The sequence below is a fragment of the Crotalus tigris genome, unplaced genomic scaffold (genome assembly GCF_016545835.1).
Source record: "Crotalus tigris isolate CLP2741 ecotype Arizona unplaced genomic scaffold, ASM1654583v1 scf7180000017883.2314494, whole genome shotgun sequence".
NCBI lineage: Eukaryota > Metazoa > Chordata > Lepidosauria > Squamata > Viperidae > Crotalus > Crotalus tigris.
Window position 1 is genome coordinate 41145 of NW_024096700.1, and position 24098 is coordinate 65242.

The window sequence follows — 24098 nt, forward strand, 5'->3', positions numbered from 1 at the left end:
GCTAAGAATGTCAAAAGTGGTAAATTCTGCAAAGAACTATGCAAATCAGACTCTATGTCCTCGAATAACTTATAAAATTGTTTAAAGCTAATTTTTTATTTTGGTGCTTGCATTTGCTTTTGACATGTATTCTCAATTGTTGAAATATGCTGATTGCTAGTAGATTATTATTTCCAATTAAAGTAGGTTCTTGTCATTTGATTTTGGAATATGTATTCCATAGCTTTCTGAAGATTTTTCAAACTAGTATTGAAATAAAATGCTGAAATAAATATCAAGAAATACAAGATCAGTACATATTGTTTATATAATGAATTAAAAATTAATCAATTATATTTTCAAAAAAGCACAGGTAGGCACCAGATTTAGAGCTTACAGACAGTTTCACATTTCTTTTGCCTTTTAAAGTTGAAGTATTGCAATTAAGATGCTAATGTCTAGATGCTTTTTCCTGAGTTTTTAATAATTGTATATTTTGAGTGGTGCTAGAATTAAGCAGATTTATAAACATTTCTCCTATATTGCTTTAAAGATTAAATTTGATTTTGGTATGTCCCATTAGTCTAAAAATAGCAGAATAAGAACAGTCAAGTTTTGTAGAACTCGATATATATACGTTGTATTAATGAACAAATATTAATTATTGCTAACATTCTCAATAACAGACTTCTCTTCTAATGCTGATCATGGGAGAGTTGGAACCTTTAGAAGGTAAAATTAAACACAGTGGAAGAATTTCCTTTTGTCCTCAAGTGTCATGGATCATGCCTGGAACAATTAAAGAAAACATAATATTTGGTGTTTCTTACGATGAATACCGATATAAGAGTGTCATCAAAGCCTGTCAGTTAAAAGAGGTTAGTCTTCAATTGTCTGTATTTTCTTAATAATTATAAAAAAGTTACTTGAAGACAAAAAGATAATTAAAATTAATTGTAGCACACTATAGGAAATACTGTGTAAATTTTAAATAATTAAAACATTTCTATAGTTCGAGATAAGGTTATATGAATCCCATACATGTATCATTTATTTCATTGTTGTAGCTCTTCATCTATTTTGTTGAAGAAAGGCAGTTTTATTTCCTACGGTGATCTTATAAATGGAGCGGTGTGTATCAAAATCATAGACCAATCTACACTCAGAAGTAGACTAAATATTTCTAAATAAAGAAATGAATATTTCTAAATAACAATGGACTTAAAGTTACATTTTAAAAAAAATAATAATACCCCATTTTGAAAAATATGAAGAAGTTATATTTAAGTATGGCTAATCGAAGTATGATCTGAAAGAAATAGTATCAATAAATACTATTCTGAGCTATTACGTGCTCTTCTACAAGACGAGAATAAGCATACTTGAAGAAGAATTAGTTGTTTATATTTTGTAGTATACTAAAATATTACTGTTCCATGGATAAACCTTATTATCAGGCACTCTGTTTTGTGATCCAGCTACCAAAAGTGGTAAATAAACCACATCACGAAGTCAAATCATGCCACTTGATTGCTGAATCTGGTTAGCAAAGAAAAATATTTAAGAGCTTCAATATATTAAATCAAAGGTTCAAAGACAGAGCCTGATTTATGTATGACTACAATCCTAATTGTAGGAGCAGATGGCAGTCATGGCTAGAAGGGCTTCTGAGCAACTGCAGGTTGTGCATCAGTTATACCCTTTCCTTGACCAACAATCCTGCTCACAAATCAGCCATGTCTTAGTCACCTCCTATCTGGATTACTGCAATACACTCTACATGGAGCTGCCCTTGAAAAGTATCTGGAAACTTCAGTTGGTTCAACATGTGGTGGCTCACATTTTGTGAAAGTCTAGATTTGCATATCTCTCACCTCTCCTGGAGGAGCTACATTGGCTGCTGATTTGCTTCTGGGTCCGATTCAAGATGCTGGCTTTAAAGCCCTACATGGCTTGAGGCCAGGTTATTTGAAGAACCATCTTTTTATAGTTATATTTATCTGACCCACCAGAGTGCAGAGGCGCAGGATATGTGTTTCAGGTCTCCTCTCTTAAGGAGCTCAGTCTGGTGGAAACAAGAAGGGTCTTCTTCTCTGTGGTAGAAAAAGTGGCCCCCACTTTGACACCTTTCAAAAGGCCGTGAAAACATGGTTTTGACAATGAGACTGGGGATCCCATGATAATATGGAGTCAATCATGGGGGTTTAATTGTTGTGCCAGGAGGGGTGGGTTTTATTTCTATAAGGTGTCTAGAGTCACTATATGTGAGTTGGCCAACCATATAAATTTAATAAACAAACAAATCATTTAAAGTGCTGTACAATTTGAACATCTTATAGTTCTGATGTCATCTAATAATCCACAAAAAGCCATGCATACCGAAAGTCAGGTTAGCTGCTGTATACAGTATGTATATTAGGAACTGGAAATACCAGTTTAAAAAAAGAGTATAATGTGATATCCAGCACTAGCCCATCTCTGCTTTTCTGCTCATGTATTACACTTGCAGGATAGTACTGTCGTATCTGAATGTGTTCTGGAAATAATCCTGTTTTCGCATGTCATTCATATTATATATTGTCAAGTGAAAAGTCAAGTAATTTCTCCTCCATTCATGCCTCGGTTATTTGATATCTTGGATTAAGACATTTGTTCATTGAAAGGTGGTGTGCAATCTGTTCCTGATAAATTTATCATCAAATTTCTCTTGAGCAATTACAGGAGATGTCTCAGGTATTTTATCAAATGCAATTATTCACTTATGAAAGCAGAAGAAAATAGTTTACATAACTTTCTAGGTCTGAGATATCAGGAGAAATGTTCATTCTGTAATGTGGTATGAATGCATATTTGAGAGGGTGGAGTACTTTATTTATTGTTTTTGATCTTGTGTGTAAAATGTCTTGGTATAGGTTTCAGTACAAAAATAATTTCAGTTAGAATCGGGAATTCTTAAAGGTGTGTGCTGTTTAACTTTGAATCACCTTATTATTTTGTGAAACTGGTTTTATTTTGAATAAGAGGTGCCTTCTCTTTGCCAACTCATCTTAAAGTGTTTCTGGAACTAGAAAAAAGCAAGGACAATACAATAAACATTTAAATCTTGGGACTTAAATTAATGTAGGTTCTAATGAGAATATAATAAACAGTCTATCCAAATATTCCAAGTGGGATGAATTTTGGTTAGCATGTAGGCAGAAAACAGAATGATAGTTACCCATCCAAGATGAATGGAATGGAATAAAATGGAATGGAACGGAACATAGTAGAGTGGAGTGGAGTAGAGTGGAGCAGAGTAGAGTGGAGTAGAGTAGAGTAAAGTAGAGTAGGTAGATGAATAGAATAGAATAGAATAGAATAGAATAGAATAGAATAGAATAGAATAGAATAGAATAGAATAGAATAGAATAGAATTTTTCCTAACTCACAGTCAATACGATTGGCTTACTTCTAAGTTATCCCTCTATGGCTGAACTGTTAATTTATCAATTAAATCCAAGAAATATAGGCTGCTTTCATATAAAGGATTTTCATAACCAGCAATACATATTTCTATTCTAATGCAGATATTTAATGAAAACAAATGACAGCTGTGTTCACCATGAATATGAATTGTTAAAAATACATCTCTGACCAGTAAACAAGGGTTAATACTCATACTGGGCTAACTGAAGTTTTACAGCAATTGCAAACTTTTGAGTTTGCACAGAAAAAGTTTTGAATAACTTGTAAAATTGCACATTTTCAAATGGTTAGGAACTTGTCTTGTGGATTTGCGATTTTGCTGTTATATATTTAAAAGTTTCTTGAATATAAATTGTTTTTAATAACTCAAACTAGACTACAAAATAGCCTAAGTTGTGTTTAAATTCTGAGAGAAAATATGCTGAAAAATTGTTTTGTCATGAACTCCCTGCAAATCCCCTCTCTCCATCTCTTTAATTTGCTTTATCCATGCCTTCCTATTTTTCCCATAGCCAATTTAATAATAGTAGTAAAGTTGGAAGGGACCTTGGAGGTCATCTAGTCCAACCCCCTGCTCAGGCAGGAAACCCTACACCATTTCGGACAAATGGCTGTCCAGTCTCTTCTTAAAAACTTCCAGTGTTGGAGCATTTACTTCTTCTGGAGGCAGGCTGTTCCACTGATTAATTGTTCTCACTGTCAGGAAGTTTCTCCTTAGTTCTAGGTTGCTTCTCTCCTTGATGAGTTTCCACCCGTTGCTTCTTGTCCTGCCTTCAGGTGCTTTGGAAAATAGCTTAATTCCCTCTTCTTTATGGCAGCCCCTGAGATATTGGAATACTGCTATCATGTCCCCCCTTGTCCTTCTCTTCATTAAACTAGACATACCCAATTCTAGCAACCGTTCCTTATATGTTTTAGCCTCCAGTCCCCTAATCATCTTTGTTGCTCTTCTCTGTACTCTTTCTAGAGTCTCAACATCTTTTTTACATCGTGGTGACCAAAACTGGATGCAGTATTCCAAGTGTGGCCTTACCAAGGCATTGTAAGAGTGGTATTAATACTTCACGTGATCTTGATTGTATCCCTCTGTTAATGCAGCCTAGCACTGTGTTGGCCTTTTTGGCAGCTGCAGCACACTGCTGGCTCATATTTAGGTGATTGTCTACTAGGACTCCGAGGTCCCTCTCACAGTTACTACTATTGAGCATGGTGCCACCTATGCTGTACTTTTGCATTTGGTTTTTCTTGCCTAAATGTAGAACCTTGCTTTTTTCACCACTGAATTTCATTTTGTTAGTTAGTGCCCAGTGTTCAAGTCTGTCCAGATCCTTCTGTATCTTAAGCCTGTCTTCTGGAGTGTTGGCTATTCCTGCCAGCTTGGTGTCGTCTGCAAATTTGATGAGTTCCCCATCTATCCCTTCGTCCAAATCGTTGATGAAGATGTTGAAGAGCACTGGGCCAGAACAGAGCCCTGGGGCACCCCACTACACACTTCCCTCCATATAGATGCAGTTCCATTGAGGACCACTTGCTGAGTATGGCCGGTCAGCCAGCTACGGATCCATCTGGTGGTGATTCTGTCTACCCCACATTTTTCTATCTTATCAGGTAGTAGGTTGTGATCTACTTTATCAAATGCCTTACTGAAGTCCAAGTAAATTATGTCCACAGCATTCCTCTGATCCACTAATTTTGTCACTTGGTCAAAGAATGCAATAAGATTTGTCTGGCATGATCTATTTTTGACAAACCCATGTTGGCTTTTAGTAATGACTTTGTTTGCCTCTAGGTGTTCGTTGATTCGTTGTTTGATTATCTTTTCCAGGATCTTCCCAGGTATTGAGGTCAGGCTGATAGGTCTGTAATTTCCTGGATCCATTTTTTTTCCTTTTTTGAGGATGGGAACTACATCAGCTCTTTTCCAGTCCTCTGGTAGTTCCCCTGTGTTCCAGGATCTTTGAAAAATATAGTTCAGTGGTTCCGATATCACATCTGCCAGTTCCTTGAGAACTCTGGGGTGTAATCCATCTGGTCCTGGTGATTTGAACTCATCTAGGCTGGACAGGTGCTCACTTACCATTTTCTTGCCTATCTTAACTTGTGTTTCTATTTTGTTTTTTATGGCACTATTTTTGATAGGTTGGTCTGTTTTTTCCCTTTGTGTAAAGACAGATGCAAAAAATGAGTTAAATAGTTCTGCTTTCTCCCTGTTGCTTGTCACCTTCTTGCCACTTCCACCCACTAATGGACCAATCATTTCCTTCACTTTTTTCTTGTTTTTTACATGTTGAAAGAAGCTTTTTTTGTTATTTTTGACTTTGGTCGCAAGCCTTAGTTCATTTTGAGCCTTGGCTTTCTTTACTTCATCTTTGTAGGCTCGGGCTATTTGCTGATATTCTGACTTAGTTATGTTCCCCTCTTTCCACTTTCTATACTTGTCCTTTTTATCTTTCAATTTGTCAGAGAGTTCTTTATGCAGCCATGCTGGTTTCTTTTGAGAGCTGTTGTTTTTCCTCTTTGTTGGTATTGTGCTAGACTGTGCTTTTATTATCTCATTTTTCAAAATTTCCCAAGCTTCTTGAGTTGTTTTCCCCTTGAGGATTCTCATCCATGGAATCCTTCCCAAGCCCTCTCTAAGTTTATTGAAATTAGCTCTCTTGAAGTCCAAGACTCTAGTTTGACTGTGTTCTATTGCTTGTGCTTCTATAATGTTGAATTCTAATATTGCATGATCACTTCCTCCCAGGGTTCCTATGGCTTCAACACCTTCTATCATTTCATCTCTGTTAGTGAGAATTAGATCCAAAATGGCTAATCCCCTAGTTCCCTTCTCTACTTTTTGGGAGACAAAGTTGTCAGCTAGATTTGCCAGGAACCTGTTTGATCTTCCACTTGGTGTGGAGTTTGTTTCCCAATTAATGTCAGGGTAGTTAAAGTCGCCCATTACTATTGTGATGTGCTTCCTACATACCTTAGTTAGCTGACTAGCAAAAAGTTCATCTATTTCCTCTGTTTGGTTGGGTGGTCTGTAGTATACACCTATGGCAATGTCATTTTTCCCCCTTTTATATTGACCCAAATGCATTCAAGACAGTTTTTATCATTGTTGTGCTCTATTTCTGTAGAGATGTAGTTATTTCTTATATAGAGAGCAACTCCACCTCCTCTTTTATTTGGTCTGTTTCTTTTAAATAATTTAAATCCCTCTAGCTGTGTGTTCCATGTGTGGGTTTCATCCCACCATGTTTCCATAATGGCAACAATATCGTATCTGACCTCATTAACCTGAATTTCTAATTCACCCTGTTTGCTCCTCATACTCTGTGCATTGGTGTATAAACATTTGAGTTCTTTGTGAGTGGCCCTGTGTTTCCTTTCTACATAACCTGTGTGGTGCCTGAGTTCCCCAATTGTCTTACCACCTATTTGGTTAGTGCACTTTGTGTGGCACTCGCTATTAGAGGCTTCATTTTGCTTGATAGCAAGGTTGGTATTCTTGTCCACACACACATCTATGCTACATGCACTGATAGCCCTATAATTTTTAGATTGCCGGGGACAGGGTTGTTCCGTATCAATTAACTCCCTGTCCCCGCTGTTTAGTTTAAATTTCCCTCCAGAAAATCTGTGAATTTATAGCCAAGTAACTCAGTCCCTTTTTTTGATGGATGCAAACCATCTCTTTTGTACATCTTTTGATTGGACCAGCTACTGACATCGTGACTAATATATCAAAGCCTTCCCCTTTACACCACTCCTTTAGCCACATATTGAATTGTGCTATGTGCTGGCCTTTTCCGTTTTGCTCCTTATACACTGGTAAAACCTCTGAGAAAGTAAGCCTACAGCCTATTCTGCTAAGTTCCTTCCCCAAGCTCTGGAAATCATTCTGCACAGAGAGTACATCTTTTTGGGACAGATCGTTAGTACCAAAATGTACAATAGCCTCCACATCACAGTCCTTGCTGCCATTCTTGATTATTTTAGAAATACGCTTCTTGTCCCTACTGGCAGTAGCACCTGGAAGACACCTGACCTCTTTCGAAGCCTCTGTGTCCTTTCCTAAATTTACATCCCTTATAATTGAATCACCTACCAGAAGGTAGCTTCTCTTTTTGGGTGCCTTTCTGTTCTTGCATGACTGATGTGCAATACCTGATTCACACTTCTCCCTGTCGAAATCTAGTTCTTCGTCTCAGACCACAATCCCCTGCTTATTTGAGTTATCTTCACAAATACCTTTACCTGTCTCCTTAATGTCCCTATTAAGGTCAGCAAGGGCACTGTAACTATTGTGCAGGGACATAGCGAAAGCTTGGTGTTTATGGTTCACAGCTCTCACCCTGCCAGAACCCTCAGTTGTCCACACTGCCCTTCTCCTGCAGGATCTTTGTGGTAAAGGGGGCTGATAGCATGGAGGCTTACTAGAGTAGAGTGGCTGAACTGGATGCCTAATTTCTGCCCGAAGAGCACGGATTACAGACCCTAGGTAAATGATCTGTCCTTGTAGGCTAGTGATTTGTTTGGGGCACATGGCCCTGAAGCCCTAGATCCTAATATTAATCTATAGAGTGTTAATATTTTAAAACCTCTTTCTTTATTCCTTGGCTGGAATTTTCATACTATCTTTCCCTTTATTGTAAGGAATATTAAATTCCTTACAGCTGTATTTTGCTTGTTTTTCATGTTTGCTTTGTAGCTTTTAGACTGTTTTACATTTTACAGTATTTATTTACTAATCATATTTATATCCCAGTTCAATCCTGAAGGATATATCTGTTAGCTTCAAATATCATTTAATAAAATATATTGATTGGTTAGTAATTGTAGTTTGATTTTTTTTACTTAATGGATGCATAAGTCTACCTAATAACGTACAATATTTGATCCCAATAGAATTGTCACAGTGGGACATCCCAGATGTTTAGGATATTTTCTGTTTATTTTAAAATTTACTTTTGATAAACATGAAAACACTAATATAAGACAAAAATCTATGCACACTGTGAATATATTAATCCATTCAAAGGAAATGTATAAAATAATTTCAGATCTATCAAGACTACTTGTTCTTAAGAATTAATGTTACCTTTATGTTAAGGACAACATCCCCTCAATTATTTGTAATGTAATGGTGGGAATGGGTCTATATCTCCATCATGTTCCTACAAGCATCTCAAGGCTTTTAAGTTGACCATTGTAAGAAACAAAATTCTGAATTAAGATATGTTTTTTATGGTACAGGAAGGTTGTTTCAGTTGTGTGAGCAACCATACTTTTGGGTAATCCAGAATGTACATTATTTTTGTAAAGTAATTATACTATTACAGGCAAATATTTTAGATGACAAAATGCCATAACAAATTGTTTAACTGAATAACATTGTCTTGTTAGTATACCATAGTCTTAAATTGCAGTTCTGTGAAATAAAATTTATGGCTGTAATTTATGTTATGCAAGAGTGTTAGTGTTAAGATCAACGCTAAAGTCATATTGAAACCTTCACTTACACACCTTTGGTAAATATATTGTGGTTTGGGAATCTTTAGCAGTTAATAAACAACAATGTTTAACTGTGTACTCAGTGAGTCTTTAGGTATTGAAATTCAGGTGCTGATTTTTTCATTGTACAGATTATAGAAATCAGATATGGGAATGTGGAAAGAAAGAATTATAGTAACTGTTGGCTTGTTTTATTGAAAATGAAAGTGCATGGATTAGGTCAGTTATAGTCAGGCTTATGCAGTTTATCAATATCTACTTATTGCATTTATAGCTTATCTGAGAACTCAAGGTGGTTTATACCCTGACTTTTCCAGTATAGCTCGCTTGCTCGCTCTATCTATCTATCTATCTATCTATCTATCTATCTATCTATCTATCTATCTATCTATCTATCTATCTATCTATCTACAGCAGACATGTCAAACCTGTGACATCACGTGACATCGCACAACGTATTGGGACAGTTTTGCCATTGCTGGCAATGGGGTGGGCGCGGCTTCCGCATGACACATCTGGCCTGTGGGCCAGCAGTTTGACACCCCTGATCTACAGTACCTATCAATCTCTTGTTTGACAGGTTTGATTCATTGATTATGGACTTGTAAGCTGGTGTTAACTTTTAGTCATCATATAGAGTCCAGGATGATCTGTCCCTAACCTGGCCATTCAGGTTTTCTGATATTTCAAGTGTCTCTGCTGTAATTGAATCAGTGGTGGGATTCAAATATGTGAACAACCAGTTCTCTGGGTGGATGCAGCTTCCAGAAGTATATTCTGGGCCTGGGCAACAAAAAATTAGCTACTGGTTCTGCCGAAATGATGCGAACTGGCTGAATCCCACCACTGAATTGAGTCCATCTATCTTGCTCCTCCTATCTTACAGGAGTGGGTTATGATTGCCTTCTCCTACACAGTATGAAACGATGCCTTTGTTGTTATCATTAAAATGATCACCCAGCTTTAGTATCTTCTTGTATCATCTCTGCCTGCTATAACTGCCTGCTTGTTTTAGCTGGGTAACTGAGATATACTTCATTCCTTGGATGACTCTGCTGGAAATATATTGCCATATAGTCTCACTGTTCTTCATTCATCCCTTCTGGAACAGTCCTAATATCACCATTGCCATCACCCCATAAGTCACACATACTGTCACTATGAGGCAGTATAGCAGAACTTCAGACGGAATACATTTCTAGAGTTTAATTAAAACCAATCTCTTAAGAAAAAAGCCTGTTCTTAAAGAACCTCATGTGAAATTACTGACTTAATCACTAAATGAAAATTAAATGTTATCAGTGTAATGCTAGCCAGAAAACAAGAAGAATTCAGGAAATATCACAAATCAGTAGAAAGTGTAATTAAAGAGAAAGTCATTCATCCTATGTCATTAGATCCAGGGTAGAAGTCCAAGACTTCTTCAAAGGCAGGTTCTGATTCATCAATCCCTTGGGATTCCATGAAAGTATCAAACAGAATGTGCCTAGGGGTGATTCATTAGCTATTATACACCAGAATATTGCCAAGAATATCAACCAAGCATCAAATGAAGCCTACTTAATAAACTAAGCATTGTGGGAGAAGAGAACGTTTAGAAATTGTTGAATTACAGGAAAATAGTTTAAAAACAAGTTATTATTGTAATGAAAGGAAGGAATTAGCAGGTCCCAGATGGTTCCATAAATAGGGCTAGAGTATTATCCTATTCAAAAAAGTTCAAGGGTCAAATACTATGTTGAGCCCCATTAGCTAAATTTTGAATACAAGTGATTTATTAACAGCTAATGCAAATATGAAGTGATGTAAATGTTGGCAAATGAAATAAATAACAATGAATTCACTGTACTGATAATATTCAGATTTACAATTGCTAACTAAATAATGTTTTGTTGTTATGGCATATCCAAGGATGCTGCCATCCAGTTTGTGTATCTATAAACAAAACAAATTTTATGCTATAAGTTATTAGGAAAAAAAATGAACATAAATTTTCCTGTAATGTTTGTCTTACAATTAACATTATTTCATTAGTAGCCATAGGTCATTTAGCCTATTATGACCTATATTAACTTGAAACATGTGTATAATAATTTAAAAATGAGTTACTTCTTTTTATTTTGATCTTCCACACTTTTTATTTGTTGTTTCTTTATGACATTTTATTAAGATCTATGAGTTTTACTCTTAGGTATTTTAATCATTATTTTTTTTTTCAAAGATAATTTTTATTAAATTTTTGAAATTTTACAAAAACAAAACAATCTTCCCCCCCAACCTCCCCAACCCTCCCATTCCCTCCCCCGACCTTCCCAGAGCTGAATATAGGCTTAATTAAAATTTCATCAAAAAATCCTTAAAAAAGATATAAACCATAAATGAATCTAACATTAGTTAGAAATCAAAATACATTAATTAGAAAAATTATAAAATAATTAACAATAGTATATATATAAAGAAAAACATGAATACAAAAAATAAATGTTTAGAAAGGAAAAAAATAAAAAAAATAAAAGGAAAAAAGAAGAACAAAAAAAGACAAAATATTCCATTTTAAATATAAATTATTAAAAAACTAAGTAATATTTTTTTATATCCAACTTATGTTGTATAAAATCTATCCATTTTTTCCATACCACAACATACTTCTCTTGCAATTGATCCTTCAAGAAAGCCGAAATCTTTGCCATTTCCGCCAAATAAGAAACTTTAAGAAACCACTCTTGCAAAGTAGGCAAAGATTCCTTTTTCCAACATTGCCCTACTAACAACCTTGTGGCTGTAATTAAATTTAACATCAATGTAATCTCCTTAGTATCACAATCAATAACGATACCTAACAAAAACAATTGTGGGGTAAATTTTACCCTCCTTTTAAAAATTCTTTGAATATTCCACCATATCTTAATCCAAAAGGCTTTTATATTTTTACACGACCACCAGATATGATAATAAGTAGCATCCAAACATCCACATCTCCAACATTTAGGCTGTAAGTCAGGATACATACGAGACATTTTTTGTGGATCAAGGTGCCATCTGTAAAACTTTTTATAAAAATTCTCCCTTAAATTCTGGGCTTGTGTAAATTTAACGTTTCTCACTCAAATAATTTCCCAAGTATCTAATAAAACTGGTTCACCAAAATTTTGTGCCCATTTAATCATACATTCTTTAACTAATTCTGCTTCTGAATCCAATTCTACTAACACCCCATGTGAGTTCGTCTTTGATCTTTTACTTGTTTAAAAAAATTCTCATCTTCTCTAAGCAAACCCACATTACAATCTACCTTCCATCTATCCACAATTTGTCTATACTGAAACCATGAATATATAATATTTTCTTCTGCTAAATCTTCCAAAGATTTTAACTGCCAATTTTTACCATCCCATCTAAATAATTGTGCATAAGAAACACTATCCATCTTAACTCCTCTCTTTATCCCCTCTATCGCATGCCATGGTATGGCCCATAATGGAATTTTAGAATCAATCCTATAATATTTCCTCCAGACCCGAAGTAAAGAAATCCTTATAATATGAGATTTAAAAACCCTGTCAACCTTTTTATTAAAAATTAAATAGGCATGCCATCCAAAAAGTAGATCCCAACCCTCCAAGAGGAGTATTTCTACATTTGTTAAGTTAACCCAATCACTAATTAATGTTAAAACCACAGCATCATAATACAATTTCAAGTTCGGTACCTTGAGTCCACCTCTCTCCCGAGTATCTTGTATAATTTTAAGTTTTACTCTTGGTTTTTTCCCTGCCCAAATAAATTTGTTGATACCTTTCTGCCATTCATTTAAATTAACCTCGTTCTTTAAAATAGGTATCATTTGAAATAAAAAAAGAAACTTTGGCAGAACATTCATTTTAATTGCTGCAATTCTTCCCAGAAGAGATAATTGAAACTTCTCCCAATTTTTCAAATCTCTTTGTATCTTGACCCACAGCTTTTCATAATTATTTTTATACAGTTTTGCATTAGAGACAGATAAAGTAACCCCCAGATATTTTACCTTATCAACAACCTCAAAATCTGTCAAATTAACCAAAGTCTGCTTATCATGATTGGTCATATTTTTGGGTAATATTTTAGTCTTATTATTGTTAATTTTAAAACCCGAAACCCGTCCATATTGATGTATCAATTGTAGTAACTCTACTACAGAATGAATAGGTTGTGATAAGGTAACCACCAAGTCATCTGCAAAGGCTCTTAATTTATATTCTTTTTTATTGACTTCTATTCCTTTTATTTGCTGTGATTCTTGAATTTTAATCAACAATATTTCCAAAGTTAAAACAAACAGCAGTGGTGACAATGGACATCCCTGTCTAGTCCCTTTTTCTATTATAAAAACCTCTGACAAACCCCCATTAACTATAAGTTGTGCCATTTGTTTTTGATAAATAACACCAAGAGCTTGTAAGATTTTTCCTCCAAAATTCATTTTCTCAATTAATCTTAACATAAATTGTCAATTCAATTGATCAAAAGCTTTTTCAGCATCTAAAAATATAAATCCTGCAGGAACTTGATTATTTTTATCTAAATATTCTAATAAATTAATGATTTGTCTGACATTATTCTTCATATGCCTTCCAGTTATAAAACCTGTTTGGTCTGTATGTATGACATGATGCAAGATTTTGCAAAAATCTTATAATCTACATTTAAAAGAGATATAGGTCTATAATTCTTTGGTAAAGTAAGGTCTTGATCTTCTTTTGGAATTAAAGATATAAAAGCTCTACCCCATGACGGGGGAATCTCTGAGCCCTGTAATATATTATTAAAAAGTTCTCTTAAAGGTTGAACCATCTCTTGTATCAAAGTTTTATAATAAATAGATGTCAAGCCATCCCTACCCGGTGCTTTACCTAATTTTAATTCTTTGATCACTATCTCAATTTCCTCATTAGTAATCAAGCCATTAATTTCTTGTTTCTGATCTTCTGTTAATTTAGGGAAGTTGGCTTCATTTAAATAATTATCTATATCTAAAACCTGTACTTTAGTACTCTTATATAATTTTTGGTAATAATCTAAAAAAGATTTCTTAATCAGCTCCTTCTGATATACCAATTTACCATTATAATTTATTTTATCTATAATTCTCTGTCTCTGTTTCTTTCTCAATTGATATGCCAACCATCTCCCTGGTTTGTTAGCATTACAAAATGTATTTTGTTTCATATACAATAAGTTAGTTGCAGTTTGATCAGCCATCAACATATTAAATTGTGATTTAAGCAATTTTATAGATTCTTTAACCTTCTCATCTGTGGGATTTAAAATCAAAGTTTTTTCTTTTAATTTAATCTCATTTTCCAATTCCTTACGTTTCTGAATCTGCTTCTGTCTGTAAGCATTGTTCATTTGTATCAAAATCCCTCGCATGAAGGCTTTACCTGCATCCCATACCATAGACATTGAAGTTCCCTTATGCATATTTAAAACAAAATAATCCTTTAAATGCTCCTTTAATTTTTGGACATTCTTTTCTTGTCTAAATAAGTTTTCATTCATCCTCCACGATCTCCTCTCCTCTTTTTCGTCAACCAACTCCATCCAAACTGGACTATGATCCGTCAGTGTCCTAGGAAAAATTTTAACATTCTTTACCCTAAAATATAAGTCAGTTGTGATCAAGAAAAAGTCAATTCTTGAAAAAGATTGGTGTCTATCTGAAAAGAAAATGAAGTCTCTCTCCTCCTGATTGCGTTCACGCCAATAATCTCTCAGCTCCCAGTCCTCTTTCAATTCAAAAAAGGCTTTAGGTAATTTAGCCTGTTTGAAAGAAATAGAAGATCCTTTTTTGTCTCTTTGAGTATCTAACACACCATTCCAGTCTCCCATTAGTATAACAGATCTATAATCCAACAAAGTTAATTTCTGGTGTAGCAATCTATAAAATTGTTCCTGTTGTTGATTTGGTGCGTACAATCCCACTATAAGTACTTTCTTACCAGATAAGGCAACTTCAATCATGACATATCTCCCTTGAAGATCAGATTCTACCAAACAGGCTGATAAGTTTTGCTTAACATAAATAACTACTCCCCCTTTTTTCCCAGGAGCAGAAGATACAAAATGAGATCCCAAGCGGGCATTAACTAAGTATTTTTGATCTTTAGGTGTAATATGTGTTTCCTGCAAACAAATAATATCATTATTGTATTGCTTTAAGTAATGAAAGATTTTCTTTCTCTTTTGGGGGGAATTAAGGCCATTAGCATTCCAGGTCAGGAGCTTTACCATCTCCCTTAACCAGAAGCCTGGAGAAGACTGCTTGAAGATCTGCCATTGAAGAATATGCTGCAGAACTCTTGGGTCTTGCTCCTCCCACCGGCAATGAAGCAATTTCTTGAAGAGATTCTTTAACTTCTTTCTTCTGTTGTTCCTTTTCCTTACGTCTATGTGCTGCACGGGTCATTCTTTGCTCTTTGATCTCTGTTTGTCGCGACCAGTCTGCCTGTAACTTTCCAGCGACCATCACACCTAATCCTTCAGACTGCTGTTCCACCTCTTTACCATCCAAACCTTTCTGCATCATAGATGATGGTGAGCCTGCTCCCAGGACGAACTATAAAACTCCTTTGCTTTAGTAACTGTGTTAAGTCTATAACGCGTCCCCGCATGGCTCATGACAATACCCATCGGAATCTCCCATCTAAATGGCATCATTCTTTTTTTAAGCTCATTAGCTAAAAAGGCAAAGTCTTTTCTCTTTCTTAAAATTTTAGATGGAATATCCTTTAAAATAATGACATCTTGAGCAGCAATCTGAAACCTCTTATTATAGAAAGCTTGTATGATTTCATTACGCAGAGATCTCTTTGCAAAATAAATCACCACATCTCTTGGTAAATTTTTTTGTTTTGCGACCCAGGAGTTAACTCTGTAAATTTTTTCAACTTCTCTAAATATCTCTTCTTTCTCTCTATTCAAAATAACAGCAAAGTCATTTACCACAATCTCTGTCAGGTCCTGCTGCATATCCTCTTTCAGCCCCCTGATTCTTAAAGCATGTTCCATTTCCCTGTACTGAGACATAACAATATCATCTTGGGAAATTTCCATCTTTTTTTCCATGCCTTCAAACTTATCTTCCAGAATGTCAACCTTGTCTGCAACCTCTTCCACTCTAGAGTCTAGCTTCTCAACCACAGAAGCAAGTCCTGTTAATGCCATAACTATGTCTTGCCTCAAAATAGTATTGTTCTGCTCCAAAAGCACCTTCATTTCCCCTCTGATTTGAATTTTATTCTGCTCTAAGAGCTCCTTCATTTCCCCTCTGATTTGAGATACAGCATTTCCCATTATATCTTTCATATCTTGTACCGTTATTGTTGGCAAAGGAGGAAAGGGTGGTGGTGTAGCTTTAGGTTGTTGTGCCGGCAGAATCGCAGGAGAAGAAGCCACCTTAGGAACTGTAGAAGCTGCTTGCCTCTTTGAAGCCATTTAAAAAAAAAACAAAAGATCTTGTTTCTTCTTTTTTCCTTCTTAAAAAAAAGAAAGGCAATAAAAAATATCCTCAAAAAAAATAAAAACACAAAGGAGAGTTTAAAAAATCTCAAATCCACCTTTTAAAAAAGGAAAAATGTTTGAAAGAAAACTATATAGTCCATAACGTTCCGTTTAACTCACTTTTTTCCGGAAAAAAAAAACTTTCAAATCGCCATTTTACTTTCACTCTCCACACAAACAAAAAGAAAAAAGAAAAAAAGATCAACCTAAAATAAAAATCAAATAAAAACCAATAAATTCAATCCTTTACCCAGCTCTGTCCGCTTTAAAAGTAACTCACCAAGTTTCTTTAAGCACAGAGGTGATAGCAGCGTTTTGCTTTGTTCCCAAAGGATCAAAGACAGCTGGGAGGTGGAGGCAGCCCAAACTCCGAGGGAGCTCTCTTTTCACCCCCCAAGAAAAAAATTCCTGGGGGGTTTAAGAGGCTCTACCTCTATTCGGGTGATTCTCTTCTCCCCCCCTTCACCCGGGAGGGAGATTTCGAGCCGCGGGACAGCTGATATCTGCTGCCCTCCGCGGTTCTCATGCTCTCCCAGGAGGACGGCTACAGAGTAGCCGCCATCATCGACGCTATCCACCGGAAATCTCGTATTTTATCATTATTATAACCATTGACTCTTGGTCACTCATGTGAAAAAAATATTTCCAAAAGAAGAGAATATATGTAGCTCAAGACTGAACTGTGAAGTGCTTGGTGTTTTCCAAGCTTGGTTGTTGTTTGCAAATGTTTTATTATCCAAGTAGGTAATATCATTACTGTGACTGAGTGTGGGGTTTGTACAGTAGCTTACTCTGTCAGATAAACAAAATATTTATCTTCTTAGCCTAAAACAAGAACATTGTTATGAAAACATATTATTAATTATCATGTTTTTGACTTAAAATGCTGTATATTGAAAAGTAATGATAATCTGAAAATGAAAAATTAACATCTTTATACAATATTTCAACAGGATATTTCAAAGTTTCCAGAGAAAGATGACACAGTTTTAGGAGAAGGTGGAATAACTCTCAGTGGAGGTCAACGAGCCAGAATTTCTTTAGCTAGGTGTGTAGAAATAATGATATGTTGTTTTTAATAAATAGAATTAAATTTCACTCATTCTTAAAGGGAAGTAACCTTACATACATGTTAAATATTTTGATTTCTAAAGTCAGAATATTGTACCATTTAGTTTAATGGAACTTACTTATCATGAATGGATATATAAGATTAAAATCTAATATTGCATAATTCCTGTATTTTAAAATGTTATAACTGCCAATTACTGCATTTTGCCTATCATTTCTTATTTAATTTAATGAAAGAATTTGTTTTGGTTTAATATGTTTTATCACGTATAACAATAATGCAAGATTGTAATAAAATCAAAATAATTAATCAAAGCATATATTTTAATGAAAGCTAACTAAATGTCTTTGTCATCTATATAGAGCAGTGTATAAAGATGCTGATTTGTATCTCTTGGATTCTCCTTTTGGTTATTTAGACATGTTAACAGAGAAAGAAATATTTGAAAGGTAGGATATGTTTTATATATTTGGTTAACTACTAGATAAAATAATATTGTACAATAAGATAGCAAATAATTTATGAAGAACAGTGTTGGCATTCAGTAAAAACATCTAATAGAGAACATCAGTTTCTGAAATTTGCATTTATTAAATTATTTTAGAGCCTATAAATAAAAACAAACAACTGCTGCAATTCTAATAAATTCTTATACTCATTTCCACTTCATTATTCCAATCTGAAGATTAATGTTTTATAATAATATGTACACATTAATAATTCCACTAAGCATGGTAACATTTTTGCTTGTTAAACTTCTTTTGTAATTTAGCATTATCAGGTTTATAATGGAATTTAAGTGATCACCATCCTTTACAAATGTTTGTGTAACTTAGCCTGAACAAGATAATTGAAGATCTGTTAATCCTTTTCATAAACCTACTGGTATATGATGGCATTTTTGTTCATCACTTACAAACATAAGAACCAATAGCAGATTAAAAACCCATTTGGAGTACTCTTTTATATTGAGGAGCCAGAATAGAAAAGGAAATACTTTTATAGAGCTATAAAAGCCTTATCCTCGTAGCCAGCTTGACCCATATCTAGAACAGAACAGCAATCATTTTTGGAGAGCAAGAATGGATGTCATTATCCTAAGTTCACTTTCCACCCATCATGAATGTGATTACCAGGTTCATTTTCTTGTTCTTTTTGAAAGTGATGTTTTCCTGCTTCTGTCAACTCAGTGTTTCCAGTGTGCCTGCTGCACTTCTAAGCCAGTCATGCACTTTGATTGGTTTCTTTTCAGATGTAAGAATATTCCCTTTATACTATTTTTCTGGCTTTTCCTGAGTAAAGCCTGCTGCAGCTTCTGTTACTGTATGTCTTTCTCACTAATATAATATTGTAAAACTTTCCTGACATTTTCCCCTATTTTTTCCTTCCTTCCTTCCTTCCTTCCTTCCTTCCTTCCTTCCTTCCTTCCTTCCTTCCTTCCTTCCTTCCTTCCTCCCTCCCTCCCCTCCCTCCTTCCCTCCCTCCCCATTGGTGCAGTGCTTCTTCATTTTTCTAATCACTTGAGGTCTGCAGAAGACTATATTCAGGAAAAATCAGAAAATGCAATTTTTTTATTCATTCATTTAGTTAATTTAAACTCCACCTGATTCTAAAACAACTCTGGTGGCTCACAATATAGCAAAACCAAATAAAAGTTAAAATACAAATGCAACACAAAATGAATCTACAGATGGACACCTCACACAAACATCTACGAAACACATCCCACAATTCAAGTCCTGAGGAAATAGTCACGTCTTTAAGGCCTTCAGTAATACTACCTCATGGATCTCGGGAAATCAGGGGAGCTCATTTCAGAGAGCAGTGGCCACAACAGAGGAGGCATGATTTCTGGGTCTCCAAGACAATACTGTTTAATCAAAAGTACCTGGAGTGTACAAATTCTTTTGATCCATACAGAAAAGATGGGAGATAGGCAGTCCCTCAAATAACCTGGCCTTATGCAAGTTTAGACTTTGTAGGCAACAACCAGGACCTTGAATCACACCTGGAAGTATACTAGAAATCAGTGCAGCTTTCAAAGTGGAAAGGTCACATAACCGTACGAAAAGATGCCCACAATTACCTGCGGCATTGCATTCTGGACTAACAGAAGCTTCTGAATGGTCTTGCAATTAAAGTAGTTGATCCATGAGACAATTCATCCCCCATCCAGAACTGCATAGGTTGGGCTTGAAAGATACAATTGGGTATCATATTCATGCTGATATCAAAATCTAAACTGGTGGATGACCCAATTCAGTGGTTTCATGTCATTATTAAACATGAGGAAAGCACCGACCCTTGTGGTATTCCACAGATGAGAGAGCTACTTGAACTTGTGCTGAAGCAAGAAGAGAACCACCACAAAATGATGTCCCCAATTCCCAATCCCTACAGCCAATTCAGAAGGATTCTGTGGTTGACTGTCTTAAAAGACACTGAAAATCAATGAAGACAAGGATGGATGGATTTATTTATTTAATTTTTATCCTGCCTTTATTATTTTTATAAATGACTGAAAGTAGCCAAAACACATAATACTCCTTCCTCATCCTATTTTCCCCACAATAACAATTCTGTGAGTTGGGTTGGGCTGAAAGAAAGCAATTGGCCCAAAGTCACCCAGATGGCCTAAGGTGAAACTAGAACTCATGGTCACCCAATTTATAGGAGTACTTTAATCACTGGAGGATTGCAATAATGTCCTTCATATATACCTGAGAGCCACTAGAGGAGTTTTGGGAAATGCAATGCAGGACCAAGGATTATAATACAGGTACTTTTCAGCTTATGACCACAACTGGGATCAGAGTTTCTGTTGCTAACCAAGGCACTTGTTAAATAAGCCATGCCCAATTTTATGACCATTTTTGGCATAGTTGTTAAGCTAATCACTGCAGTTGTTAAGAGAATCATGCAATCATGTGAATCCAGCTTCCTCCATTGACTTTGTTAGAAGCTGGCTGGGAAGGTCGTAAATGGCAATCACATGACCCGAGGACACTGCAAATGTAATAAATACATGCCAGTTGCCAAGTGCTCAAAGTTTGGTCACATGACCATGGGACTGCTGCAACAGTTTTAAGTGCAAGGACTGGTCGCAAGTCACTTTTTTCAGTTCCATTATATCTTAGACTGATAGCTGAATGAACTATTTTAAGTTGAGGATTACTTTTAGTCAGATATTGAGCATAATTATGATTTGCCTAGAAAATAGTGTTCTTTTTCAATTCCCGAATATTATTGTCAGCTAAGTGAATCTAGGATAGCTTTCTTAAATTAAATCGTATAATAAAGTCATCAATATGTACTACCTAATTTCAAATCTGCATTTTTCTTTTCTTTTTTCTGAAGTTGCATTTGCAAGCTTATTGTCAATAAAACTAGAATACTTGTCACTTCAAAGTTGGAACACTTAAAGATAGCAGACAAGATATTGATTCTCCATGGAGGAAGCTGTTATTTCTATGGAACATTTTCTGAACTTCAGGGTCAGCGACCCAACTTCAGTTCTGAGCTGATGGGATTTGATGGTTTTGACCATTACAGTGCAGAAAGAAGAAATTCCATTCTTACAGAAACACTGCGGCGTCTCTCTGTTGATTATGATGGCATGGCTTCACGAAATGACATGAAAAAAACATCTTTTAAACAAACTTCAGATTTTACTGAGAAAAGGAAGAATTCTGTAATGAATGCACTAAATTCTAGCCGCAAGTTTTCTCTCATGCGAAAAACATCATTGCAGGTCAATGGTAAGGAAGAAGGTCTTGGAGAACCAGTAGAAAGAAAGTTGTCTTTAGTGCCAGAGTCTGAACAAGGGGAGGCAATTCTGCCTCGCAGCAATGTATTAAATTCAGGACCCACATTCAGAGGGCAGAGAAGACAATCTGTACTTAATTTAATGACCAGAACATCAAGTCATCCAAATCAAAGCATTTACAAAAAAGGCAGCATATCAGTCATCCATCAATCTTCTGAAGCAGACATTTATGGGAGGCGTTTGTCTCGGGGCAGTCTGGTAGAAATAACTGAAGAACTTAATGAAGATGATTTAAAGGTATATATTTCAAGTTATTGTAGCTAAATGGTTGTCATTGGTCCTGTTTCTTGGACACCCAGCTTGGTACTGCAAGATAATATTTCCAATTCAAAGAATCATTAGCTTTTAGTTTAATATGCTGATACATTTATTAAGAAAATGTGTACAAAAAAGGATACATTAGGGGAAATTGTATTTGGAAGTGTCCTTTCATTTTTAATATTGAATGATCCCAAATAGGACATTCTCTTTCAACTACAATAGCAATACATAAGGAGAAAAAGCAAAGGGAAGTATTCCTCTTGCTTTTAAAGAGCTGTGAATATGAATGAATAAGAGGGTGAACATAAAATTCTTAAGCACATTATTGTCTAAACCAGAGGTGTCAAACTCACAACATCACATGACATGTCGCGAGTATCATGACTTTTTCCCCATTGCAGGCAATGGGGTGGGTGCGGTTTCGGCATGACACATCCAGCCTGCGGGCCAGCAGTTTGACACCCCTGGTCTAAAAGCTAGAAACCAAAATTGTAAGCATATCTCAATAACATGAGTTCTCATGAAAACCAATAGCAGTAAGTTCTAGGCTTATACTGGTGATAGCAGTAGGGTACAAACAAGAAGTAATTTTATAGAACAGTCTAATTATATTCTCAATTATTTTGCCAGGAATGTTTCTTTGATGATTCAGACACTATGAATGCAGTCACCTCATGGAATACATACTTCAGATATATAACCATCCACAAAAAAATGATTGTTGTGTTATTTATATGTTTTATTATTTTTTTAATTGAGGTAAGAATATAACAATAAATTCTATTTTAAAACAAATTGCTTATGTGACAATTGTAAATAAAAGCTTTTTCATTTCGTACATACTGTGTAAGATGTATAGAAGAACAGGGATCTAATGAAAAAAGAATGATAGCAATTTCCTTGCTTATGACCTTAATTGGGATGGAATTTCCATTGTTAATTGATTTGATCATTAGGTGAAACATCATGTGACTGCATTGCTTAGCAATGAAGGTTCCAGTAGTTCCAGTTGAGGTCATTAACCAGACTCCTTCTCTGCTATGTTCACCTCAAGTTCTTCACACCCACCCATTTTGCCCTTTATCTGTGCTCTTTTGGCTATTTTGTACTCTGTTGCCGCTCCCATCTGTATCCCCTGCCACCCCTAGTTGACTTTCACCGTTTTCTTCCTCCTGTTGCTGCTGAGGCATGCCTGGTCGAAGTAACTGCTGGACCTTTGCAGGGTGTTTGTGAGGCCTCCCAAGGTTTCCCTAAAGCAGTGTTTCTCAACCTTGACAATTTTAAGGCATATGGACTTTAACTCCCAGAATTCCACAGCCAGCAATGCTGGCTGTGGAATTCTGGGAGTTGAAGTCCACATGCCTTAAAATTGTCAAGGTTGAGAAACATTGCCCTAAAGCCTTTTGCAGCCTTTGCTGGGGGCACCACAATAGCTATAAATTCAAGCATCAGCCATAACTGCATTCATTTAGCACTGTCTTACATTTGAACAGTTGCTCAATAAATAGTAATTAAGCAAGGACTGTCTATATAACAAAAACTTACCAAATGGATTGATTCTTGTATTATTTTACAAGTTTATTTATTATTTATTATTATTTATGTTAAAAGATTTCTATGGCTATCCACCTTAAAACAACTCTTGGCAGCTCCCAGCAATAAAACTATAAAACAATTAAAACATATAAAAATCAAAACCCATCACCTCAAATGTAAATTTCCACTATTTAGCCTAGACACCAGTATGTTTTGATACTATAACTTTTTAATTGAGTGATCTCCAACAATATGCATGCAGAAACATAACATAATATGTAACATAAACACATTCACTGGACAAAATAAAATACAGAAATGTATACATTGGGAGAAACAAATATGAAAACATATATAAATTTGATTCTGACTTTTTTTAAAAACCAGCAAACTAATGTGGAAACAGGAAGAAATATGATTGGGAAAATAAGTAAAATTGAAATTGACAGATGTATCCAATTTTCAAGGGGTACTTCAACAGGCCTGTAGATAATAAAATTACAGCACCTGAAATAATTTCCTTGTACAGTATTATTAAATTGTAGTTTGGCAGTTCTATTTTATAATTGGTCACTTTATAAATTAGAGTAACACTGGACATAAAACCTTCAGCTGACTTTATACATCTTATCATCAATATGTGAAATTAGACATTTTAGAGTGCATAGGAAATCTATAGAATGCCAAAAATGGGACATCTAAGTATGAATTAACTATCCATTTTCTATTTTTAGGTGGCTGCTTCCCTGTTTGGGGTATGGTATATCAGTAGGTGAGTGTTTATGATACAGTATTAAAGATTTGTGTGTCTTATGTAACTGTAACATTTCAATGGGGCTAAATTTTAATATTTAAAGCCAAACTAATTATCACACACCCAGTTAAATGGCAGCACATGATGTCCGTTGATCTCAA

At 35.3% G+C, this 24098-nt stretch overlaps 1 protein-coding gene across 1 annotated transcript in view; it reads left to right on the forward strand.

The window, feature by feature from the left end:
• CFTR (CF transmembrane conductance regulator) overlaps positions 1 to 24098 on the forward strand; it is a 112706-nt gene that overhangs the window by 37012 nt on the left and 51596 nt on the right. The window contains exons 11-16 of the mRNA XM_039343983.1: positions 666 to 857; positions 17442 to 17536; positions 17923 to 18009; positions 20918 to 21623; positions 22278 to 22406; positions 23918 to 23955. Coding sequence (XP_039199917.1) covers positions 666 to 857; positions 17442 to 17536; positions 17923 to 18009; positions 20918 to 21623; positions 22278 to 22406; positions 23918 to 23955 — 1247 coding nt within the window. The remainder of the gene's footprint in view (positions 1 to 665; positions 858 to 17441; positions 17537 to 17922; positions 18010 to 20917; positions 21624 to 22277; positions 22407 to 23917; positions 23956 to 24098) is intronic.